Source organism: Myotis nattereri (genome assembly GCF_964212035.1).
Source record: "Myotis nattereri genome assembly, chromosome: 5".
In the NCBI taxonomy this organism is placed as follows: domain Eukaryota; kingdom Metazoa; phylum Chordata; class Mammalia; order Chiroptera; family Vespertilionidae; genus Myotis; species Myotis nattereri.
The window spans coordinates 17,889,932-17,909,193 of NC_138080.1; the positions used below are offsets into that span (position 1 = coordinate 17,889,932).

The window sequence follows — 19,262 nt, forward strand, 5'->3', positions numbered from 1 at the left end:
TAACTTATGTACTTACATGCATAGCCCATGGATACACGCAGTAGGGTGGTGAAGACTGGGGGGAGTGTAGGGTCTTGGAGGGGGGGGGAGGAAGAAAATGGGAGATATCTGTAATACTATCAACAATAAAAAATATTTTTTTAAAAAAGAGTGAACCCTAAATTGGTGGGGGGTGCAGAAAAAAATCAAGGAGCGTAAGGGGTGATAGAAGGAGACTTGACTTTGGGTGGTGAACACACAATACAGATTATGTATTATACAATTGTACATTTGAAACCTATATAAATTCTATTAACCAATGTCACCCCAATAAATTCAAAAAAAAACTTTTGAAGTGTGACACTGAGTGATCGCTTCGGCAGCACATACACTAAAATTGGAATGATACAGAGATTAGCATGGCCCCTGGGCAAGGATGTCACACAAATTCATGAAGCATTCCATATTTTAAAAAAAAATAAATTAAAATAAAATAAAGTGTGACGTTGGGTGATTATGATGCATTGACCAATTGTAACAATGTACCACTCCAGTAGGGAATGCGATAATATGGAAGGCTATAAATGTGATATTATAGGTGCACAAAACTCAATTCATGCGCTTGGGGGGAGGGGGGTCCCTCAGCCGGGCCTGTGCCCTCTCGCAGTCCAGGAGCCCTCAGGTGATGTTGGGCTGACGGCTTAGGCCCCCTAAGCCGTCAGTCGGACATCCATAGCACTGCTATGGAGGCAGGAGAGGCTCCTGCCACCGCCACTGTGCTCACCAGCGGTGAGCCCAGCTTCTGGCTGAACAGAGCTCCCCCTGTGGGAGTGGACTGACCACCAGGAGACAGCTCCTAGGTTAGCATCTGCCCCCTGGTGGTCAGTGCATGTCATAGCGACCGGTCGTTCTGTTTGGTCGATTTGCATATTAGCCTTTTATTATATAAAATAATTGTACCTTTCTCTCAATCTTCTTTGGAACTAAAATTGCTCTAATAAAATGAAGGGTTTTTAATTTTTTTCCAGTTTTATTGAGATAAATTGACATGCATCACTACATAAGTTTAAGGCATATAGCATAATGGTTTAACTTACACAGACTACAAAATGACTACTACATGTTTTTAGCCTCCACCATCTCATATAGATACAACAAAAAGGTGAAAGCAAAAAAGAAAATGTCCTTGTGATAAGAACTCAGAATTTACTGTCTTAATAAGTGTCATATATATCATACAGCAATGTTAACTATAATCATGCTATTAGATGCCTAGTACTTATTAACCTTGTAACTGGTTTTTGTACCTCTTGACCACCTTTCTCCAATCCCCCTACCCCCATCATCGCCAAAGATTTTATGTCAGCTCAACTTTGTTAAGTTGAGCTGCCATAAAATCATATTTTCAAAGTCTGAGAGAAGAAAAATGTGCTTCTGTAATTTGGAATTGCATTGAAGATTGGAATAGAGAAAACAATTACAGTCATGCAGAAATTTACAAGTCGTTTCTCCAAAATTCTTTGATGATCTCTGAAGAGGCCATGAGGAGCCCAGACAAGGAAGAACTGACTGAGGCTAAGTTGTTCAATGTTTGACAAAAATTCATACAGAAAAAGAAGAAAAAAAGGACTGCTTCAGAATTCAAAATGTCATCAGAAAAGGACAGTCGAATTAAATAGGACATTCTCAATTTCTCTCCTAACTATTTGGATGCCAACTTTGATTACACAACTTCAAATTACCTCTATGCTTTAAAACGGTTCTCCCCGAGGTTTCCTTTATACTGTGTAATGGGACAGAAATAACGTCATCGTTATTTTATTAAATATAGAATAGTATCTGTCTTGCTGCATTTAAGTTCTCCTTTTACACAATCTTACATTTATGTAACTTAAGAATATGCCACCAGATTTAAATATCCAACAAAAAGTTTAAAAAGTAGGTCAAATAAATTGCTGTATCAGAGGACACAAAGAAACACTATAAAAATAATTCCACTTTTTTCTCCCATGTATTGTTTAATCAATCGTACTATAACTACTACTACTTGTCACTGTTAAGTAGTTCTATTGCGGTTTTGTTCAAATGATAGCGAGAAAGTAAATAAACACCAATTTTTCATATTTGGATATTAAAGCAGTAACTTGGTGTATTATCTTTTACATGACGGCTCCTGCCCAGCGTGGCGATGTCCTGAGCTAGCTCCCCAACCCGCCCCACAGCCCTGCCCAGCACCCCACTAGAGTAACCCCGGGGCCCCAGGCGACCTTCCTAGGCCCCGCCCCGCAAGCCCCGCCCCCATAACAAACCCCGCCTCCCCAGCGCGTCCAGGGCCGGGAGTTCCGGGCTGGCCCCGCCCCCGCGGTGTCAGGCTCCTCCCCGGCTGGCTACCCGGCGGCCCGCTCTCCGCGCAGCTCCGAGGCGCGCCGGCCGCTTCCGCTCCAGGGGGCCCCGCCGGCGCCAGCCCTCAGAGGCTCGTCTTTTCCGGTCTCAGGCAGGCGTGGCGGGGCCGGCCGGCGCCCCAGCCCCTCCATATCCTCTCTGTCATGGCGGCGCCCTGCCTCTCCTTCCGGCCAAACCTGTCATGGCGGCACCCCGAATCGCCCCTTCTGGACCTAGCCCCTGACGGAGGTCTGGCTTTTAGTACTTCCGGCTGCCATGGCGGCGCCCAGGGTTCACCGGAAGTGAAACTTCGAAAGTGAGGCGGGCCTCTGCCCGGAAGCGAGCGCGGCGCTAGGAAAGATGGCGGCGGCGGCGGGCAACGCGCTGCCTAGTGGGGCCCGGTCTGGTGCGGCTCGGCCCGGCGGACAGCCCAGGCCCATGCCGCAGCCGCGCACGCTCCTTGCCGCCGGGCCGGCGCTCATCGCGAACGGGGACGAGCTGGTCGCCGCCGTGTGGCCGTACCGGCGCCTGGCGCTCCCGCGGCGCCTCACGGTGCTGCCCTTCGCCGGGCTGCTGTACCCGGCCTGGCTGGGCGCCGCGGCCGCCGGCTGCTGGGGCTGGGGCAGCAGCTGGGCGCAGGTCCCCGAGGCCGCGCTGCTCGTCCTCGCGACCATCTGCCTCGCGCACGCGCTCACCGTGCTCTCGGGGCACTGGTCCGTGCACGCTCACTGCGCGCTCACCTGCACCCCGGTAAGTGCGCGGCCGGAGCCCGACCTCCACCGCGTCGGGTCTCGGGGCGGGTCGCAGCCGGCGATCACGTCCATCCCCATCCGGCCCGGGCCTCCCAGCGGCTGGGCCCGGGTCCCTAGCGGCGCCCTGGACTCTGTAGCACCGGCATAATTTGGGGGGGCCGCTGCTGACTTGCTGTGCGACCCCAGCACAGGTACTTCCTTCCTTTGGGGTTCCTCCCCGGTGTTGTCATTTAGATCCCGTTCCGTAATACCCGTGAGAAGCATAGCGCAGGGCCCACCATATGTCGCTGTTGGATCGTTCCCATCCTAGCGGGCACTCGGCTGTTTCTCCCGGAAACAGTCCTGCCTTCCTCCCACCGTGGTTTTCGGTGAGGCGAGACCTGCCGGGGGCGTTTTCCTGTGTGTGAAGCCTGGTTTGGAAACTGCACATCAGTCCTGCCGTCCAGTGCCCGGAGGCCGCCGGTGCGGCCACCAGAACGAGCTTGAAATACAGTTCATAGCCGCGCTTAAAAGAGCGGTTGGTGACCAAGTGACTTCCCTGTTTGGGGTCCCTTTCCGCCTGTCTGCAAGGTGGGGGTGATGATGGTGTGGACTTCCGTCAGGATGCGACCGTAGCCCCAACATGGGGATGAGGGAGAGCTGCCCTGGGTTAGCAGTCGATGTCCCCGGGCCTGCCCCGCGGGTTTGGAGCAGTGGGTGGAGAGGTCAGCCTCCCGCCAGCCTCCACCGGACCCCAGGTGTGTGTCTGCTGAAAGAAGGGGAAAGGCAGCAGCACCGAGGGCTGCAGAAAGGCAGGAGCCCCACCTTTGACCTGACTGTGGGCTGAATCCTCTTTCTCCTCTGAGCGTGTCATCTCCCTCGGCCCGCAAGCCTTATGCCAGGGAGGGGCTCAAGCTTCGGGGCCTGGTAGAGCCGAGTCAGTACCGTGGAAGACCCCAGCGAGGGACAGAAGAATGGAGGGGGGTTACGGGGAGTGGGACACACACATCCGAACTTCCAGCTGCCTTTGGGCCCGTAGCTTCAAAGCGCGACAGCCTCCTTTGGAGAACAGGGAGGAGCTAAGCAGCCGTGGGATGATCAGATCTGGGTTCGCATCAGAGATCGCAGACACCAGTGCTCTGCTCTCTGGGTTTCAGTTTCCCCTTCTGTAAAGTGAGAGCCGGACACCTGCCTCGGGAGCCACGGTGAGAAGCATGGTGTCTGCAGAGCCCCTGGTACGGGGCCTGCGCGGGCGGCCTCACCAGGGTTCAGAGATAATGTGTTGTTTTCTGCCTGCTTCCATTGCCCAGGAGCTCTCTGAGGGGCAGGGCCTTGTTTGTCATAGTCACTGCGGCGACACCCCCTCCCTCCCTCACACACGGCAGAGCGGCAGTGGGGTGGATGCAGCTTGTGCTGAAGGAGTGCTAATTGAGCTCCATTTGCTGCTTCTTGTCCTAAGTGCTGAGAAAACAGCAGTGAACAAAACCCATTGCCTTCATAGGGTTCGTGGGGGAGACGTGTACTCAGCAGTCAGTGCCAAAGAGGGAAAATAGAAATGAGATAGGAGCATAGGGATGGAACTCCACGTGGGCATCCAGGTGTGGCCTTCTGAGAAGGTGACGTGTGAGCAAAGGCCTGGAAGCTGTGTGACGCGTGTCCTGGACAGAGAACAGCACGTGCCAGGAAGCTCCTTGGCTGAATCAAGGACGAGCCTCCAACCTCCTTGCTCCTCCTTGCTGGAGGACACAGCAAGGATCGTAATGGGGCCCTAGCCGGTTTGGCTCAGTGAATAGAGCGTCAGCCTGTGGACCGGGTTGGATTCCAATCAAGGGCACATACGTAGGCTGCAGGCTCCTCCCCAGCCCGGGCCCTGGTTGGGGTGTGTGTAGGAGGCAACCAATCGATGTGTTTCTCTCACATCCACGTTTCTCTCTGTCTTTCCCTTTCTCTTCCACTCTCTAGAAATTAATGGGAAAATACCCTCCGGTGAGGATTTTCAAAAAGAATAGTAATGGAGCCTGGCCAGTGTTGCTCAGCGGTTGAGCGTCAACCTATGAACCAGGAGTTCATGGTTCGATTCATGGTCAGGACACATGCCCAGGTTGCGGGCTCGATCCCCAGTGGGGTGCGTGCAGGAGGCAGCCACATCAATGATTCTCTCTCGTCACTGATGTTTCTGTCTCTCCCTCTCCATTCCTTTCTGAAATCAATTTAAAGTTGTTTTTAAAGAATATTAATGGGGTTGGGACGGAAGCCAAGCAACATTAGAACGGTGAGCTGTGACAGCTTGGTTCACATGGATCGGGGGTGCACCCCTTGCCGGACAGTAGTCTTCCTACGGTGGCCGGAAAGGACTCAGCAGCATCCCTTTGCCTCTCACAGGAGTACGATCCCAGCAAAGCAACCTTCGTGAAGGTGGTCCCGACCCCCAACAATGGCTCCACTGAGCTCGTGGCCCTGCACCGAGATGAGGTAGGGACCACCTGCCACCCTGCTCAGTGCAGGTCTTGGGTGAGATGCGCAGGCACTGGCATCCCAGTGAGGGGCTCTGCCACAGACAGCCTTCTCCCACAGGGCGAAGACGGGCAGGAGGTGCTGTCCTTCGAATTCCAGAAGATCAAGTATTCCTATGACGCCCAGGAGAAGAAGCGCTTCCTGCCCGTGGCCTTTCCTGTGGGAAACCCCTTCTCTTACTACCAGAGCAGCAGAGGGTTTCAGGAGGACTCGGAGATCCGCGCAGCAGAGAAGAAGTTTGGGAGTAACAAGTGAGTCCTGACATCCCACGTGCCCCTCCTGCTGACAGGACTGGGCCCTGCCTGGGTCATGGGCCTTGCTCTGCCCCGGCTGGTGGCCTGTTTCTGCCCCTTTGAACTCCTAGGTTGGGGTGCAAGTCTCCCCTGAACTTGTTTGCTGACAGGAACCTCCTGGGGGTTCTTGGGGAGGACCCCTCCTGGGGAGCCTGGTCACGGGATACAAGAGTTGGTTCTTCATCCTTGTCTTGTTTTTTGTTTTGTTTGTTTTTTAATATATTTTATTGATGTTTTACAGAGAGGAAGGGAGAGAGATAGAGAGAGAGAGAGAGAGAGAGAGAGAGAGAGAGAGAGGGAGTTAGAAACATCGATGAGAGAGAAGCATCGATCAGCTGCCTCCTGCACATCTCCTACTGGGGATGTGCCCGCAACCCAGGTACATGCCCTTGACCGGAATCGAACCTGGGACCTTTCAGTCCGCAGGCCGACGCTCTATCCACTGAGCCAAACTGGTTTTGGCCTTGTCTTGTTTTTATAATTCCCCAATTCATTTTAAATTCTTTCTTTAAAAAAAAAATATATATATGTGTATATATATATATATATATATACATATATATATATATGTATATATATATATATATATACATATATATATATATATATTTTTTTTTTTTTATTGATTTCCGAGAGGATGGGAGAGAGAAATATAAACATCGATGGCCGAAACCGGTTTGGCTCAGTGGATAGAGCGTCGGCCTGCAGACTGAAAGGTCCCAGGTTCGATTCCGGTCAAGGGCATGTACCTGGGTTGCGGGCACATCCCCAGTAGGAGATGTGCAGGAGACAGCTGATCAATGTTTCTCTCTCATCGATGTTTCTAACTCTCTATCTCTCTCCCTTCCTCTCTGTAAAAAATCAATAAAATATATTTAATAAACATCGAGGATGAGAGAGAATCCTTGATTGGCTGCCTCCTATACACCACCTACTGGGGATCGAGCCTGCTATCTCGGCATGTGCCCTGACCAGGAATTGAACCATGACTTCCTGGTTCATAGGTTGATGCGCAATCACTGGGCCACACCTACTAGGCTTAAATTCTTTCCTTAAATATAGTTTCTTGCCTGTCTCCTCATATCCTGGCACTTAAAGAATGGTGGTAAAAAAGAAGTCAGTGATCAGGATAGCTCTTACTTGTACCAGGTAGAATAGCAGGTGCTCTGTACACACTTTAATTTTCACCAAAACTGCCAGGGCTCACCCGTGCCTGGGAGGGGGCAAAGCTGAACTTCAGAGCCCCTCAGAACCTGGGGAATTCTTTCTGGGCTTAACTGTGTACCACAACTACCAGTCTCACAGGAAGGTTCATCATAAATGTTTACTGGTCCTCACTCCCCACCCCCACCCCCCCAGGCCCAGGCTCCCTTAAAGGCAGCAGACACAATACAGGGTGGTTTTTAGTTTATTTTTATCACTGTGGGGCCACTGTGGTCTCTTTATCATATTCCACCTTCAGGAGCCCACTACATACCGTGCTGCACACCCTTAGCGCCCGCTTTTGTCACATTTCTGAGGCTTTTATTCAGGGAGTTTTGGAGAAATCCTGGCCCCAGACCTCTCTCCACAGTGGGATGAGCTCAGGCCCCAGGGGCTCAAAGGCATCGGGCTGCCAGGCCTCCTCTGTGCACCTTCAGCTTCAGGGCTCCTGTTCCAATCAGAGGTTCCTTCTCCACTTGCTTTGTCTGCTGCCCAGATGATGGGTTTTCATCTCACCGGCCCCCACTCGGATGGGGGTGCTGCATGAAGGGCTTGTTGCCAATTCAGAAGCTTCCTCGGGGTTCTGCAGAGCAGAGGGCGGGGGGTTGTCAGCATGCTGCCCCAGTGAGGGTGGAGAGCCACCCTTGAATGGAGAGTCCTGTCGTCTAGAAGTTTGCCAGGGCTTCTCATTTCCTGAGGAGGCTGCAGTGCCTCCAGGTAGAGGTGTCAGGGAGGAGCCTCCGAGGCCTCCCACCGTGAACAGGGTCTGGGTCTGGTTTCTTGCAGGGCTGAGATGGTGGTTCCTGACTTCTCGGAGCTGTTCAAGGAGAGAGCCACAGCACCTTTCTTTGTGTTCCAGGTAAAACAGCAGCTCCAGCACATCGTCACACCCCATCCTTTAGGGCTTACACAGCCAGCATGACCTGTGTCCAGTTCCAAACCCGAAAACTTCCCTGTCCTAATGGGTCAGAGTCTAGGGGTGGAATGCCCTCGGTGTAGGTCCAGTGCTCAGCAGGCATCCTCATTACATTTCTGGGGCAGGTGTTCTGCGTGGGGCTCTGGTGCCTGGATGAGTACTGGTACTACAGCGTCTTCACGCTCTCCATGCTGGTGGCCTTCGAGGCCTCCCTGGTGCAGCAGCAGATGCGCAACATGTCGGAGATCCGGAAGATGGGCAACAAGCCCCACACTATCCAGGTAAGGCCAGCAGGGTCCCAGAGGTCTTGGCAGGCCTAGTGCAGGTGTGTTCCCAGAGCTGACCACGCCCCACCCCACTCAGGTCTACCGAAGCCGCAAGTGGAGGCCCATCGCCAGCGACGACATTGTTCCCGGGGACATTGTCTCCATTGGTGAGGCCCAGCTCTGCTCTTTCCCGGTGGCATCTTAGCCTTGGCTTCTGCCTGACCCTCTGCTGCTACCCCACAGGTCGCTCGCCACAGGATAACCTGGTGCCGTGCGATGTGCTGCTGCTTCGGGGCCGCTGCATCGTGGACGAGGCCATGCTCACAGGAGAGTCAGTGCCACAGATGAAGGTGTGGGGAGGGGGAGACCTCAGTCCACTCAGGTGTATTGTGGACCATTCTTGAAGGAGCCACCATCCAGGAGAGTGCCAGGATCTTGTCCAGGCGCCCAGGAGGAGGGATGGAATCCTGGCCAGGAGGCTGGAGGAGGCAAAGCTGCTGATCTCAGTGCCCTGGACAAAGGGAAATTGGGTGGTGGAGAGAGGAGAGGAGAGTCCCGGAGTGTTGGGACATCTAGGTGCCCTGAGATAGCAGATCGAGGTGGACTGAGAAATGAGGAGGATGTGATTTCTGGGAGAGGCCAGGTGCAGGGTCACAGGGAGTCGACAAACGTGCAACTGGAGAAAAGATGAGATTTGCTGGGCCAGATATAGAGCAGGTGGGCTCCACCAGCCCCAGGGTTCAGCTCCCCAGAGACGGGGTGGGGAAGGAGGCTGAGGTGGGACTGACCATTGGCTTCAATGTCCTCCCTTCTCCCCAGGAGCCCATTGAAGACCTCAGCCCCGACCGGGTGCTGGACCTGCAGGCCGACTCCCGGCTCCACGTCATCTTCGGAGGCACCAAGGTGGTGCAGCACATCCCTCCACAGAAGGCCACAACAGGCCTGAAGCGTAGGTGCCTTGGGAGTTTTGGGGTGTCCTGGCCCCACCTCCTTACCCCCTCCATGTCTGCTTGGCTATGAGGGAGTCCAGACAGAGAGACAAATGGCACTGTCTCTGCTTGTTTCCACAGCGGTTGACAGTGGGTGTGTGGCCTACGTCCTAAGGACTGGATTCAACACATCTCAGGTGGGGATCTTGCCTGACTGGGGAGGGTGGGCTCCATGGCAGATGAACAGTCAAGATGGCAGTCCTTTTAGACCCCAGGACATCCACCCACAGGCTCGCTCTGACAGCGGGTACTAGGCCAGAGGCCGTGCGGAGGAGCCCAAGATCAGACTCACTCTCCCCTGCTGAGGGCCTGGTGGGAAATCAGAAGACTGCCTGATAGAGACAATGGCCAGACCTCCTTCCAGTAACTCCTGCGCTATCTCAACCACTTTCTTCCCCCACCTCCAGGCCTTGGCCACTGGTCTCCTTAGCTTAGTCAAGTTGCAGCTGCCGATGTAGCCATATGGTCCCTGGACCATCTGTGTGGTGGGTTGCAGGACTCACTGATGGGCCTGGGGCTGCTGCTCTCTGTCAGCTAAGGGAGGATCTGACCCTGATGCCCTCAAGCAGGGAGGCCACCACCCCATCCCCACACACCCCCCAGAAAGGCCTCTGACTCCTTCCAGGGCAAGCTGCTGCGCACGATCCTCTTTGGGGTCAAGAGAGTGACTGCAAACAACCTGGAGACCTTCGTCTTCATCCTCTTTCTCCTTGTCTTTGCCATCGCGGCAGCCGCCTACGTATGGATTGAAGGTAAGCACCACGTTCCCCACCTGTCTGCTGGGTCCCCTGCCCACCACCACAGGCTGACAGGCCCTGTCTCCATAGGCACCAAGGATCCCAGCCGGAACCGCTACAAGCTGTTTCTGGAATGCACATTGATCCTCACATCAGTAGTGCCCCCTGAGTTGCCCATTGAGCTGTCTCTGGCTGTCAACACCTCCCTCATCGCCTTGGCCAAGCTCTGTGAGTACCTGAAGCAGGGCTGGGGTGCCAAGGGGCTGGGGCCTGGCAGGACCCCTGACCCTGGCTCCACCTTTCAGACATGTACTGTACGGAGCCCTTCCGCATTCCCTTTGCTGGCAAGGTGGAGGTGTGCTGCTTCGACAAGACAGGAACCTTGACCAGCGACAGCCTGGTAGTGCGCGGTGTGGCTGGGCTCAGGTGAGCGTGGAGACCTGGGCCAAGAGGTACCCAGCCAGCAGCAGAGGGCTTTCTGAGGGCTCATGGCCTGAGTGCTGCCCACCCAAGCCCCCAAAGGAGGGCCTGTCAGAGGTCTGTCCAGGGGGCTTCCTGTGCAGTCTCAGTATGAGTGACAGTGGCACAGGAATCATCTTAGGCTCCAAGCAGCCATGTGACCTGTGGGAGCATCCGTGATACAAGTACAGATGTCACAAGGACCAAACAGACACCCCTGCTACCCCTGAAGTGACTGGCACAGATATGGGGGCCCATCCCTCTTCCTGGCTGGCAATTCCTAGAGGGGTCCCTTCACCCTGTAACCAACTATTTCCCTTCCTTGCAGAGATGGAAAGGAGGTGACCCCCGTGTCCAACATCCCTGTAGAAACACACCGAGCCCTGGCCTCATGCCACTCCCTAATGCAGCTGGATGATGGAACCTTGGTGGGTGACCCCCTGGAGAAGGCCATGCTGACAGCCGTGGACTGGACGCTGACCAAAGGTGAGGGGCTGGAGTCTCAGGCCCAATGCAGACTCACCACCCGCTCTCACGCTCCCGGGAAGGCAAGCCAGACCCCTCAGGCTGGCGGGTGGGCATGCACACACTTGGTTGTCCCCCTGGGTTGGAACCCACCCCACCCAAAGCTACGGGGCAGGGTCCTCCACGCCCAGGTCTCCCAGCTCTTATCCCCAGGAGCCCGAAGGCCCTGGATCTGGGGAGGGGAGGAGGGAGGAGGGGCAGGCGGGGGCCTGGCTGCCTCTTTGGAGCTAAGGCCCTCAGGACTCGCACTTATTTGTTTCCAGATGAGAAAGTATTCCCCCGAAGTATTAAAACTCAGGGGCTGAAAATTCACCAGCGCTTTCATTTTGCCAGTGCCCTAAAGCGAATGTCCGTGCTCGCCTCCTACGAGAAGCTGGGCTCCACCGACCTCTGCTACATCGCGGCTGTGAAGGGAGCCCCTGAAACCCTGCATTCCATGGTGAGTGGAGCACAGCCCTGGGCTTCAGCGGGGAGGTCAGTGTGAGGTAGTTGGTGACATTCCTCTGCGTTTCCTACAGTTCTCCCAGTGCCCACCCAACTATCACCACATCCACACGGAGATTTCCCGGGAAGGAGCCCGCGTCCTGGCTCTGGGGTACAAGGAGCTGGGGCACCTCACCCACCAGCAGGTAATGGCCCAGGCCTCTCACCCATGTTCCCACACCTTGTGTCCTCACGGTGCCCCTGTGAGCAGGCACGATCTCATCTTCCTCCTCCCCAGACTCTACCTTTGGAGACTCCAGGTGGCACTCAGTCCTCAGTCCCTTCTCCATAGTGCCCTGCCTCCATGGGACCCAGGCCCATCCTGGAACCTAGGGCTACCTCCACCCAGCTTCCTACCCCCACACCCATGGGTCCTCATGCACCCTCAGTAAGCATCAGAAGACATCTTTTTATTCAGAGAGGAAGGGAGGAGGGGAGAGAGAGAGAGAGACATCAGTGATAAGGTAGAGTCATTGATCAGCTGCCTCCTGCACACCCCCTATTGGGGATCCAGCCTGCAACCCGGGCATGCTCCCTGACCAGGAATTGAACCATGACCTCCTGGTTCATAGGTCAGTGCTCAACCACTGAGCATGCTGACTGGCCCAGGAGACAATTTAGATTACCATCTCTAGTCTAGTTCTGACCCAGCCCAGTTCAGTCACCTGGTTACTGCATGGTTTGGGGACATCCCCAGCTCTCATTCATACCCCCATGTCCCATCAGCTCTTCTCCCACCTCCACTGCCAACACTCCTTTACCTCCTTCCACCTTGGCCTTCATCCAGGCTGTTTGCACCCAGTGGCCAAGAGATCCTTCCAGAATGCATGCCTGATCACACCCCTCCAGAGCCACTCCTGCTTAATGCCACCCCTCTCACAATCCAGGACCCCTCAGGGGATGTCGGAGGCCCAGTGCACAGATTCAGCCTGATTCCCGCAGGTCAGGCTGAAGGATCCCACCAGTGCACGAATCCATGCACCAGGTCTTTAATGTGCATATAAGATCTTTGGTTAATCTCTTTCCTTCCCTCCCCTTCCCTCTAAGATTCATCAGTCTGTTCCATGTTTCCATGCCTATACATTGAACACCTGCCCCTGGTGGTCAGTGTGCATCATAGCTACTGGTCAAATGGTCGCTTGGGCTTTTATAGATATAGATGCCTTCCCCAGTAGAAGACAAGCTTAATGAGGGTGGGCATTTTTGGTTTCTGGGATGAGGTAGAGGGTGAGCACATCTGGGTTGTTAACAAGGAACAGTTGACAGAAGCCAAGACACAAGGTCTCTGTGAGGACATGCCATGCCCACACCAGGGAGTAGAAGCACTGGGGGCGGGGACCACCCAGCCATTGCCAAGCTGCTGTGCCACAGGGAGGACAAGCCCTTCTCTGACCTCTCCACTCAGCACATCGTTGGGGCTTGGGGAACTGCAGGGCTGGGGGACGTTATGATCGTAAGAGCGCCCCATGTTTGTCCACAGGCCCGGGAGGTCAAGCGGGAGGCATTGGAGTGTAACCTCAAATTCGTCGGCTTCATTGTGGTCTCCTGCCCGCTCAAGGCTGATTCCAAGGCTGTCATCCGGGAGATCCAGAATGCCTCCCACCGGGTATGGCTCCTGGACCCTCCACACCAGGCCCCTCAGACAGGTGGGCGGGTGGGCCTTGGCTCCTTACAGAGAGGAGGATGTGACAGCAGAGGACACTTCCACCTCCAGTGGGGCAAGTGGGTGCTTCCTGGGGTCCACAGCATCCCGGAGAGGCTGAGGCTGGGTAGAGGGTGTGGGAGCAATACCCAGACGGGTCATGCCTGTCTCATTGGCTTTAGTCTGTTCATCCTGGTGTTTATGTTGTTTAATTTGGGACTCGGGATGCAGTTTAACGTGGGAGCTAAGTGAGCAGTCTCAGAGGATGGTGGCAGGATCAGTCCCCGCCTGGCGCTCAGCAGGCCTCCCAGCTCTAAGCTGGGAGGCTGGAACATGTGGTTCCCACCCCCCCACACACAGCTTCCTGGGAAGCTACCAAGCCAAAAAGGTCCACGAAAAAACTGCTTCATAATTTAACATGAAAGGTATGGGTGTTCTCAGAAAGACATACATGTATTATTTTTAAAAACATCGCCGGGGTGGACAGATTGTGGCCTTGGAAGCCCAGTCCTCAGGAGGGGGCCCAGACTTCTCTCTGTAGCCTTCCTTAGCGGGGACTCAGGCACTAGGTCTCCAGGCTGGAGTTCTGCCCCCTCTGAGCCTTTGCCCCTCGCCCCAGGTGGTCATGATCACTGGTGACAACCCACTCACTGCCTGCCACGTGGCCCAGGAACTGCACTTCATTGAAAAGGCACACACGCTGATCCTGCAGCCTCCCACCGAGAAAGGTGAGACCCCAAATGAGCACGCCCAGTGTTAGTGAGTGCCTGTGATGGTGGCAGCAGTGCGACATGGGCCTGTGGGTCACAGCCCTGCTCCTCCGGCCATCTGGCTAGAGTTCCACCCGTGTCTAGCAGCATGAGGGCAGTCACTGGCTCCAGGATCAGTGATGACATAGTCTCAGGCAATCGATTATAGTCACACCATCTCATGTTTCATATCATCACACCCACCTTGGGCCTGACGGGTGCCTGTGCACTGCATGTATACTCCGTTCCCAAGTTCAGGGACTGCTGGTGCTGGTGCTTGGCCTGGCCAGACCCTGGGCAGCGAGCTTGGTACGTGTTATCACATTGTCCCTTCACCCTACACAGGAGGGCTTGCCGTCTCCATGCCACGTGGGAGGAAGCCATCTGGGTCAGCTGTTGTCACCCAGCTTTATAGGCAATGAAATAGAAGTGAACCCACCCACCCAGGTTTCTTGGTGTCATTGTGTCTAACCATTTGAACCTGGATGGCCTGGCTCCAGCAGCTGGCCACTCGGTTGACTGCAAGTGGTCCCCCAGAGTCAGACCATTCGAGGAGCCGTTCCAGCCCCAGCACTTTCTGCCTGGTAGGGCAGGGCCCGTCAGATGCTGAAGGACGGTGCCCAGTGCAGCACCTAACCTGGGGGTGCTCGCAAGGCTACAGGCCAGGGGAGGGTGTTGGCAAGGCCCAGCCAGGTCAGCTCCTGGCGCTTCCTGGCCTGTCTCCCATTCTGCACTGCTGGTCCCAGAGCTCCGTCCGGCTCCAGGCACTGGGCTCCTGAGAGGCCCGGGGTTATGGGCAGGCAGCCCAGAGAGGTGGCTGTCAGGGCTATTGATTGGCAAGTGAAGCTGCTCTAATAAAAGGGCAACAACAAAAACCAGGTGGAGGTTAGTTTCCTGCCCAGCCGAGTCTGTCCAGCTGAGCCATCAGTGCCAGGAGGGCTAGTAGGCCAGCCAGCTGGAAAGAGGAAGTGGATAGCAAGTGTCTGGCCAGAGGAAGTGACTCCAGTGCCCCAGCCCCGGGAAAATGGGCTTTCAGGCAGGCCACAAGGGTGGGGCTAATTAAGTAATAGGTTTAGGGTATGCCTGGGTTGGAATTTGGCCACTTCACGTGGTCTCAGGCGCTGGGTTCTGGGACTCCTCATTTGTATTGGAGGGTTCTGAACAATCTCTATTGGACGGTCACCAGTCCAAGGCACAAGTAGGTGTGGATGCGGCTTGGAGGAAGGGTGAGGGTCAGAATGGTGCTCCAGAGAGGAGAGACTAGGAGCAGGCATGTTGAGTCCAAGTCAGGGGTCTTCCTGGGTGACGAAGCCCTGTCCCTGACTCTGGGCACTGGTCCTGCAGGTCGATCCTGCAAGTGGTGCTCCATCGACGGCAGTGTCGTGCTACCCCTGGCCCAAGGCTCCCCAAAGGCGCTGGCCCGGGAGCATGCCCTGTGCCTCACGGGCGATGGCTTGGCCCACCTGCAGGCCGAGGACCCCCAGCTGCTGCTGCGCCTCATCCCCCATGTGCAAGTGTTTGCCCGTGTGGCCCCCAAACAGAAGGTGAGCGCAGAGGTGGTAGGCGGGCGAGGCCCTAAAGTGGCACACAGCCCTCACTTGTTCCTTTGCCCATGTAGGAGTTTGTTATCACCAGCCTGAAGGAGCTGGGCTACGTGACTCTCATGTGTGGCGACGGCACCAATGACGTGGGTGCCCTGAAGCACGCCGACGTGGGTGAGCTCCCCCACCCCCCGGCTTACTGTTCTGCCAGGCAGGGCTCAGCATAAAGGACACCTCCCCGAGCATGGGGAGGCAGTGAGGGGATAGGGCGGAGCCAATAGGGTCAGGGATCCACGGGCAGGACACAGTGTCTAAGGAACAGTGTGGCTGAAGCCACCAGAGCCATGGAGAAAGTTTGGGGAGCCAGGGAAGCTCTGTGAGAGAACCCGGGGACCCTTTTAAGTCGTTATAGAAAGTAAGATAAAATGCTCTCTGAGGTACTCCTTGGGGGGGTCCAGTGAAATGGGAGGTTTGGCTCTGAGGCCCATGGCTCCATCTAGGCATTGAGCTGACACTCACTCTGGCTTGGGGCCAGTGGGCTCCCCTGGATCCTGACACACACATATCCTTCCCTTTCCCCAACCCCAGGTGTGGCACTCCTGGCCAATGCCCCAGAGCGGGTTGTCGAGCGGAAGCGGCGGCCCCGTGACAGCCCTGTCCTGAGCAACAGCGGTGTCAGGGCCACCTCCAGGGCATCCAAGCAGAGGTTGGGGCTCCCACCCCCAGAGGAGCAGTCCACCTCCCAGAGGGTGAGTCTTGGGAGGAGGGCGCTGGCACCCCCTTGTGTCCAGGTCTCACCCACCACCACCCACCCCACAGGACCGCCTGAGCCAGGTGCTGCGGGACCTCGAGGATGAGAGCACGCCCATCGTGAAGCTGGGGGATGCCAGCATCGCGGCGCCCTTCACCTCCAAGCTCTCATCCATTCAGTGCAGTGAGTCCTGCCATCTGCCCCGTCCCCTACCAGCCCTGCCTGGCGCCCATGCCCATGCCTGCATGCACCCATGCTCACACCTACCTCCCCCAATCCATGCAGTCTGCCACGTGATCAAGCAGGGCCGATGCACACTCGTGACCACGCTGCAGATGTTTAAGATCCTGGCACTCAATGCCCTCATCCTGGCCTACAGTCAGAGTGTCCTCTACCTGGAGGGCGTCAAGTTCAGCGACTTCCAGGCCACACTACAGGGGCTGCTGCTGGCTGGCTGCTTCCTCTTCATCTCCCGCTCCAAGGTGGGCTGAGACCCCAGGCAAAGCAATGGCTCCTGCCCTACCCACAGGCACCTCCACCCTGGAGGTGCTGAGAGGCTTCAGTGATGCACGGCAAGGAACACTTGGGCTGTCAGAGGTGCTTCCAGACGGATGTCATCTTTTCTTCCTCACAGCAGCCCTCAGGGGGAAGCTGTCATCCCCGTGTTACAGATGGGGAGTGGGAGGGAGGGGGCGAGCCCACTGAGCTCTTCCCAGTAGCACAGCTCGGGCCCCAGCACTGTCCACAGGCAAGCAGGGCTCTGGAGGCTAGTGCCAACCCATGGCCCCAGGATGCGGTGACTGCTCTCTGCACCAGGCCTGCAGGAGGCATGGTGGGTGGGTGGGTGGCCCAGGGCACTCTGGGCTTGACACTCACCCTGTATTCAACCCCCAATACTGCAGCCCCTCAAGACCCTATCCCGGGAGCGGCCCCTGCCCAACATCTTCAACCTGTACACCATCCTCACGGTCCTGCTCCAGTTCTGCGTGCACTTCCTAAGTCTTATCTACCTATACAGCGAGGCCCAGGCCCGAAGCCCTGAAAAGTGAGTGCCGCCCTAGTAGTGGGTGCACAGGGCACTCACAGGAGGCAGCGTCCCTGTGGTGGGAGGTGGAAGGAGGATGCAGATGCAGGTGCAGACGTTGGCCTGGGGCAGCCAGGACCAGGCAGAGAGCCCTGGTTATGTGCAGGGGCAGTGGGAGCCACAGAACGGCCCTCACCCCATGCGTCCTGCAGGCAGGAACAGTTTGTGGACCTGTATAAGGAGTTTGAGCCAACCCTGGTCAACAGTACTGTGTACATCATGGCCATGGCCATGCAGATGGCCACCTTCGCCATCAACTACAAGGTGAGCTCCAGCCCTAACCCAAGCATGCCCTCCCCACCCCCCCCCCCCACCCCCACAACACACACTGCTCCTCTGTCCGCACAGGGCCCGCCCTTCATGGAGAGCCTGCCTGAGAACAAGCCTCTGGTGTGGAGCCTGGCTGTGTCACTCCTGGCTATTGTGGGCTTGCTCCTCGGTTCCTCGCCTGACTTCAACAGCCAGTTTGGGCTTGTGGACATCCCCGTGGAGGTGAGTATCCCTGTGGGTGTGGCCCCAGGACTTGACCTGGGCCCATCGGCAGGCATCCAGCTCATCATCGCTCCCTCCCCTGCAGTTCAAGCTGGTCATCGCCCAGGTCCTGATCCTTGACTTCTGCCTGGCACTCCTGGCCGACCGCGTCCTGCAGTTCTTCCTGGGGACCCCGAAGCTGAAAGTGCCTTCCTGAGACAGCAGTGCCAGCACCCACTGCCCACCCTGCTACCACCGGGCAGGGACCCCATGTGGGCCCCAGGAGGGAACACTGCCCCCACGGCAAGGCCAGAGCAGCCTTGCCCATTAAGACTGAGTTGGGGCCGCCCCTCTCACCCCCCCACATGGCCGTCCTTGGGCCTGGCTGGCAGAACCAGCCCCCAGCCAGCACCTTTGGTAAATAAAGCAGCATCCACAATTTTAAGAAGCCCTGCCTTCACCTCTGCCTGTACACACAAGGGGTCGCTGGGAGGCTGGGTGTTCTCCGAGGAAGGTCCTGGCACCCGCCCAGAGGGCTGTGTGAGGTTAAGGACACCCCCTGCAACAGTCGGGGCTTGGGTAGGCCAAGCTTCCAGCCCAGAGCTCTGCATATTCCCTGGTTTAATAAGCACCCCCATATGTCAGCTTCATATTTTCACACCTCAGGCACTCGGGGGAGGCTTAGGATCTATGGCTTTTTCCCCTTTTCAGTTATATGCAAAATGGCAGCATGCCTTCTCCGCATGGTGTCTTATATGTGAGGAAGTTCAATCCACACCATTGGAATGCTGACTCAGGCTGGGGTCCTGAGGCATTTGGGTGCTGTTGCCATTTCAGTCACAGCCAGACTGACCCAGCAGCCTGGCTCTGCCCTCACAATGACTGTCCTTCCTTTCAAAGGGCGCTCAATGCAATCGGCAATGTCAGAGCAGGCAGCACGAGAGCAGCCGGTTGGAGATAACAGCGAAAAACTTTAGGAAGCAAAGTTACAAACGAAGTCTAATTACAGCCAGAAATTCCACTGAGTGAAGAGTGGGTGCATTTTTATGACAGAAGCTGCTTGTGACCACCGCAGGCGAGGGGACCCAGACTCACACTTCTGGGCTGCCTGCCCACCGATGCTAATTGGGGAGCTCAGTCCTTTCCTGCCCTCGGTCATCCTCGGTAGCCCACCCCCGTCTGCTTCCCCAGTGAGTGGAGTGTAGCCTGCAGGCCTTGGGAGGCCTTGGGAGGCCTTGGGAAGCAGCAGGGACCAGCCGGGGATACCTGTGAGCATGATGAGCACTGGCTGGCCAAGGTCCCGGGGGGGAGTGGCCCCAGACCGCAGCCTGCAGAGGGTTGCTGTGGTCATGTGGAATGTAGAGGGAGGCCAGATCCCTGCGACAACTTGAGGCGACTCCGGAGAGCAGTCTGGAATTGGGTTTGCCAGGGATGATTGGGGGCTCAGGGGAGGGTTTCTGTGCCGCCCTCATCACTACCCCATCCCACCCCAGGCCTGAAAAGAACGGAGGGCCACGCTGTAATTGGCCCTCAAGAGCCTGATCTAG

At 56.1% G+C, this 19,262-nt stretch overlaps 1 protein-coding gene across 1 annotated transcript; it reads left to right on the plus strand.

Moving 5' to 3' along the window:
* The first annotated feature begins 2,708 nt into the window (after nt 1-2,708).
* ATP13A1 (ATPase 13A1) lies at nt 2,709-18,738 on the plus strand. Its single transcript, XM_081092316.1, has 26 exons — nt 2,709-3,111; nt 5,475-5,564; nt 5,667-5,857; nt 7,889-7,961; nt 8,144-8,299; nt 8,382-8,451; nt 8,528-8,634; nt 9,104-9,233; nt 9,355-9,410; nt 9,899-10,025; nt 10,101-10,238; nt 10,316-10,436; nt 10,798-10,955; nt 11,258-11,433; nt 11,513-11,623; nt 12,958-13,083; nt 13,739-13,847; nt 15,213-15,412; nt 15,487-15,583; nt 15,998-16,158; nt 16,229-16,343; nt 16,446-16,642; nt 17,063-17,205; nt 17,397-17,508; nt 17,593-17,736; nt 17,822-18,738. Exons 1-26 carry the CDS (start codon nt 2,722-2,724, stop codon nt 17,930-17,932), a joined length of 3,609 nt encoding a protein of 1,202 aa, XP_080948442.1. The 5' UTR covers nt 2,709-2,721; the 3' UTR covers nt 17,933-18,738.
* Nucleotides 18,739-19,262: the final 524 nt, after the last annotated feature.